General features: G+C 18.8%; 3 protein-coding genes across 3 annotated transcripts in view; 2 read left to right on the plus strand and 1 right to left on the minus strand.

Moving 5' to 3' along the window:
• Window positions 1–75: 75 nt before the first annotated feature.
• PRSY57_1131400 (hypothetical protein) lies at window positions 76–165 on the plus strand (the record flags this gene model as incomplete). The annotated part of the gene is made up of 1 exon (XM_012908277.1): window positions 76–165. The coding sequence occupies one exon, from the start codon at window positions 76–78 to the stop codon at window positions 163–165; it is 90 nt and encodes a 29-aa protein (XP_012763731.1).
• A 1,666-nt stretch (window positions 166–1,831) lies between these two features.
• Window positions 1,832–5,150, plus strand: PRSY57_1131500 (conserved membrane protein, unknown function; the record flags this gene model as incomplete). Its single annotated transcript, XM_012908278.2, has 2 exons — window positions 1,832–4,858; window positions 5,001–5,150. 2 exons carry the CDS (start codon window positions 1,832–1,834, stop codon window positions 5,148–5,150), a joined length of 3,177 nt encoding a protein of 1,058 aa, XP_012763732.2.
• Window positions 5,151–5,759: 609 nt separating this feature from the next.
• The window catches only part of PRSY57_1131600 (hypothetical protein), a gene marked incomplete at both ends in the record, with an annotated part of 6,424 nt that continues 5,447 nt past the window's right edge, over window positions 5,760–6,736 (minus strand). Inside the window, 2 exons of the mRNA XM_012908279.2 lie at window positions 5,760–6,076; window positions 6,179–6,736. The exon at window positions 6,179–6,736 is cut by the window's right edge and continues 2,795 nt beyond it. Coding sequence (XP_012763733.2) covers window positions 5,760–6,076; window positions 6,179–6,736 — 875 coding nt within the window. The remainder of the gene's footprint in view (window positions 6,077–6,178) is intronic.

The following is a 6,736-nucleotide window of genomic DNA, read 5'->3' on the forward strand; positions in this document are numbered from 1 at the left end:
TTTTTTTTTTTTTTTTTTTTATTGAATAGATTAATAATACAACATAATTAAAAAAGAAAAAAAAAAAAGTTAAAAATGTGTTGCTGTTTATGTGGATTATTAATTTCTGCTTTGGTGGCTCTAATAGTACTATTAATTATGAATGGAATTATAAAATTGAATTGATATATACAAATCTTTTTTCCAAGATGGAAAAAGACAACTGTTTTGCTGATGTAAATATATATTCTAATGTAACATAAATACAAATGGATCATAATGTAAAATGTTATATGTGCTTTTGTTAAATTTTAAACCCAAAGATGGAAATTTTATCATGTACATATACCCTTGAATAATCCAAAAAATATATAAATATGTATAAATATATATATTAAAAAGAAGAATTATACAGTTTTTAAAATTAAAAATATAAAAATATACTATAAATTATGAAATGAAGAAATTATAAATGTGGAATCAACTATTTTTTTTTTTTTTACATATATAAAATAAATAAATATAGGAATTTTAAATAAATATGAATTAATATATATATATATATATATATATATATATAAGACATTTATTTTTTATTTTATTTTATCATTTTTATATATTTATAGCATTAATTAGCTTGAGAATTATATTTCTTTGTTTATATATATATATATATTTTTTAAATTAACAACTCTTTGTATTTTAATAAAAACTAAGAACGTTTTTATTTATATAAATTAATTTATACATAGAAATATTGGAAAGGTTATAAATCATAAAATAGCAGTTTTTTTCCTTATTCTTATTTTCGTAAATATGAATCAAATGTTTCATTTTTTAATAAAAATGAAAAAAAAAAAAATATATATATATATATATATATATATATATATATATATAATATTATATTATATTAATCATAACATACATATATTTTTATTTATATTTCCTTTAATAATTAAAAGCTCATAATGACTTCATAATTCTTCTATCATGATGTAAAAAATCATGTTATAGAAATATAATCTTGGGGTGAAATAATTTATAGATAAAATGATAAAATATGAATTTATATTGTGATGAGAACATATCAATATTGCTCATTATACATATAATATATATATATATATATATATATATATATTATATATATATAATTTATTTTATTGTATATTTATTATTTAATATTATAAAATGGTATATTTATTTATATATGCATATTATATGGGTGTTCTTGTTTAATATTCAAAAACAAGAGGCTATAAATATAAACATTATATATATATATATTATTATATATATATTTTTTATGTATATAATATTTACTATGTACAATATATATATAATGCTAATGGGGGAAAAAAAAATAAGAAACATATTATATTTTTTTTTTTTGTTCGTTACAAAAAAGAAATTAAGGTATATAGAAGTTGTATTTTTTATTTTTCATTAATGGTATATATATTATATATATAGTAACAGTAAAAAAAAAAAAAAAAAAAAAAATTATATATATATATATATATATATATATTATTGTTATTATGTAAATGTTGTTATAATATATAAATTATATTTTTACTTATATTTATGATAAAAACATTTAGTATATATATATATATATATATATATATATTTCCTTTTCTATATTATTTAATTTTTTAAATGTAAAATTTTAGGAATAGAGAAAAAAAAAAAAAAAAAAAAAAAAATCTATCTCTTGACATATACATTATTATACATTAAAAGAACTATATTAAAAATGAAAAATAAAAAAGTAACGTTGAATGTTTAAAAACGTACATAAAATTATTTGATTAACGTGTTTCATGTTTTGCAAAATCCAATAAATATGAAAGAAAACATATTTGAGACTAAGAAAAAAAATAATAACAGGAAAAGGAATATCATAAGATCTGCTAAATGGAACAACAAGAATAGCAAAATAGAATTATCTAAGAAAAGAGATTCAAGTAATAAATATAAAAGCATTTTAAAGCATTATAAAAATGAAAATAAAACAAATAAATTTATTGATAAAAGGAAAAAAAATAAATGGTTTCATAAAAATAGGAAACTTGAAAAGAAGAATATTTTTAATTTGAATGATGATCATTTATTTAAAGAAAGACATATAAGTACAAATGATTTTATACATTCTGATAATTCTTTAAATGAAACTGATCAAGAAAATCCGAATGATAATAAAAAAAAGGGGAATAAGAAATATAATGCTATGTTGGATAAAATCGAAGAAAAAAAGTTATGGAAATTAAAAAAATACGAAATAAAAGAAAAGTTACGTAAATTTGATGAACATTTTGATGAAATACAAAAAAATGTTCTTGGTTTAAATGGAACCAAAGGGGGAGCAACAAATAGTAGGGTCATAGAAAATAACAAGAATAAATTAAATAAGGGTATTCATGAATCGAAAAAGCGACAAAATTATGAGATTCAAGCTTCCCATAAAAGGATAGGCACAGAAAAAGAAAAACAGAATTGTTATGATGATGGTGACGATGAACAATTAGATGATGACGACGATGAACAATTAGATGATGACGACGATGAACAATTAGATGATGACGACGATGAACAATTAGTTGATGACGACGATGAACAATTAGTTGATGACGACGATGAACAATTAGTTGATGACGACGATGAACAATTAGATGATAGTGACAACGAAATTTATGATAATCAAAAGGAATATTTGCATGATGATGAAATGTACAACGATGAAAAAAATGTAGATAAAGCTAATTATCCCAAAACTACCAATGATTCACAAAATGAACTTACGAATTATAATAGTTATCATACGGACAATAGTGATAATGAAGAAATTACAAAATTATTTAATAAAGAAACATTACGCCCGAAAAAAAAAGGGTCAAATGAAAATATATCAAAAGAGAAATTAAATGAATTATTGGAAAAATACAAAATTGGTGATAATATAAATATATGTAATCATTTTATTAATAATACAGAAGAAGAAAAACAAAATATACCTATATATATATATATAAAGAATAAAGAATATGATATAAAAGATGTAATATTATTACTTGATGATTATCATTTTGAAACTCAGCAAAAAATTTTATACAGAATTTATTATATAAATATGTTTAATAAAAAAGGGACGAAAAGTATTTATCACTTTTCCTTTTTTTTCTCATTAATTGATTATTTCATATTAAATATTTATAAATGTTTAAAATATAATATAAAAGTATGTGAACTATTAGGATGTTATAAAGATATAATTGTAAAATATTGTCATGAAATGAAAGCTGAATTTTATTTATATATATCTTTTTTACTTTTAATTGTATTTTCGAAAATTCAAAGAAAAGTAAAAACAAATATATTTTTTAAGAATAAAAAAAAAATTTTACAAGATTATGTAATATTAAATGAGCATAATGCAAATAAAAAAATTGATGTATATATATACAGAAGGATATTAAAAAGTGTTGATATGTTTTCTTCCATATTCGAAAATTATAATAATGAAAATATATATATTTCAAATATTCATTTTGCTGTACTATTTTTAACCTTAACAGTTTATCCTATAAATAATTTTATTGATGATAATAATATGTCTAATGTAGTCGAGAATAAAATATTGGATCCTCAAAAAGATTTAATAATTAATAATAATCCTTTTTTAGATATTAATAAAAATAATATAAATGATGAAAAATTATTATATAAAATGAATTATATAAAACAAGATATAAATAATATAAATAATTATAACCAACAAAAACATCCAATTATATGTTATATTATAGAAATATTGGAATTGTTGTTTTATAATTATTTCTATACAAACAATGCTAATTTATTACATTTAAAGGATTATCAAAAATATGATTGGGTATTTAATATGAATACTTATCAAAATGATCATAATATCGAAGTATGCTTAAAAAAATTGGAGGTATACTATTCATTTAGTTCTTTTGAAGACGCTATATGTGAAAACAATAAGAGAAGAAAAGAGTTTGAACATAATGAAATAAATAATGAAATTGTAAATGATCTTGGAATATTTTATAAGAAAAAAGAATTGAAAAATTCATTAATTTTATTAAACTTGTATAACATAATTATGGAAAATACTTTAGAATATAATCCTAGTTTTTTTTATTTGTCCTTTAAAATATTAAACACGTTGTTGTATAATCATATAACAAGTGTTAAAGAGGGAATTCTTGACAAAAATAACATGCCCCATGTGTCTGAAAAGGAAAAACAAAAAACTCAAACAATTAACAACAACAACAACAACAATAATAATAATAATAATAATAATAATAATAATAGTAATAATATTAGTAATAATATGTATGATAAATTCGATTTATCTTTTATTATTTTTAAAAATATATTTTTCTTTTTGAAAATTTATATAGATAATGATATTAATATATACATATTAATAAACCATGTTATTATTCCAAGTTTGTTTTATGTGTATATGAATTTCTTAAAATTTATAGTCACAAATAATATTAAATTAGATTTTACAAATATTATAAATGTTGCTAAAAATATTAATATTAAAGAAGGAAATGATTTCTCATTTGAAGAAGATAAAACATATGAACTGTATGAAAAATATTTAATTATATTATTATATATATTTAAATTAATTGAATATTCACAAAATCATGATATCAAACCAATCATACATAAAACTACAAATGAAGGAAACATTTCTTTCTTTACTCCCAAATATGCAAATAACCAAAATCCAAAAGATTTTATTTTTATGCAAAATAATCAAACCAAATTAGCTGAAATGAAAAGTATTAAAAAAAAAATGAAGCAACAGAGAAAGTTTGATTATAACGAGGTAATACAAATATGCACACATATAAGTTATTATAAATATATGTACATATATATATATATATATATATATATATATATATATATATATATATATTTATTTATTTATTTATGGTTACATTCAATTATTATTTTTATTTTTGTAGATGAAGAAGGAGAATAGTTATATCTTGGCTCTAAAAGCAAAAGATGAACGAGACCGGAAAAGAAGAAACCAAGAGAAATACAAGAAAATTAAATTGATGGCACAAAAAGATGTAGAAGAATATAATAAAATGAAAACATATACACATTAAAGTGAAGAAATATAAATACCTATCTAGGATATTTTTATACTTATTTTTATAAAATTTTTTGTAATTATAATTTTTTTTTTCTTCATTTAAAAAATAACATATATATATATATATATATATTTTCATATACGACGTACTTTTAAATTAGAAAAAAAAAAAAAAAAAAAAAAAAAAAAAAAAATCCTTAATATCTATGTTTCAATAATTTTCATTATAATAGTTGCATTACAATTAATAATAATGATGAAAACGTTGAATGTTTTTTAAAATATAAAAATTAGAAAAGTTATATTATTTTAAATATATACATATATTTATTATATTCTAAGATTTTTTTAAAATATGAATAATAATTAATATGTATTATTAAATGAAAAAAAATATAAGTATATAATATATATATATATATATATATATTAGGACAAACAATATTCACACGGACATATTATAATTATATAATATAATTAAAATATATATTATGGTAAAAACGCGGTTAGGTATTGTAGAAATATATTTTTATAAGTCGAAAAATTAATAAATAAACACACATATATATATATATATATATATAATTACATATATATGTATGTCCCATATTATTTTTATGTATCATTTATCGTTTCCATCATAATTAAAATCTTCGTTAAGCATGTTACGAATATCCTTCAATTTTAATCCACACCATTCATATTTATTTATATATATAGGTGTGTAGCGTTTTTCATAAATTCTATTTTGTACAGATATATGTTCTGATACCTTATTAATATGTGTTTTAATTTTTAAGATACTACTAATATTTTCATGTACATCTTCAAGGAAGGTGCTGCAAATTAAATCTCTCCAACCGTTTCTTTTTAGTAGGCCGAGATTTTCCCTTTCCTCCTTTTTGGGTATCATATAATACATATAAAGTTCACTCAAACCTATTAAACAATAAAAAAATATATCAATATTTTGTAAAAAAAAAAAAAAACAACATATATATGTAAGTACATATATATATATATTATGTTTATTTTTGGTACCTATTATACGCTCATAGGATTCTTCAGAATCATCGGGAATAGATTTCATACATTTGCAAGGACAACTATTAGATAACTCTGTCGTTTTTCCCACATTTTCCTTTTTCATATTTTCTAAATCATAATGAACAGAATAATTATCTGTATCATAGTGCATATTTAAACACATATACTTGTAAGAACATAAAATTAAATAGCACTGTCTTGGAAATATATCAATATCACTAAATATTATATACAAAAATTTGTTATTACTATCTTTAGAAGATAATGATGTATTATCGTTACAATTATTATGACCTTTCATATTATTACATATGTTGATATTGTCTTGCTTATTTTCATTATCTTTGAAAAGGTTCTCATTATAATTTAAGGCATATGCACAGTCTTTATTAAAATTTAAAAGATGGGTTAAAGGATATTCATATGTAGAATATTTTGAGAAATATGCCTCTTCTAATTTGATAATATTGTTATGAGAACTATTAATATTATCATTTTCATGATGATCATTCTTGATTTTTTCCATATCTAATTCATTTAATCTATCATAAA

The sequence above is a fragment of the Plasmodium reichenowi genome, chromosome 11, assembly GCF_001601855.1.
Source record: "Plasmodium reichenowi strain SY57 chromosome 11, whole genome shotgun sequence".
In the NCBI taxonomy this organism is placed as follows: Eukaryota; Apicomplexa; class Aconoidasida; order Haemosporida; family Plasmodiidae; genus Plasmodium; species Plasmodium reichenowi.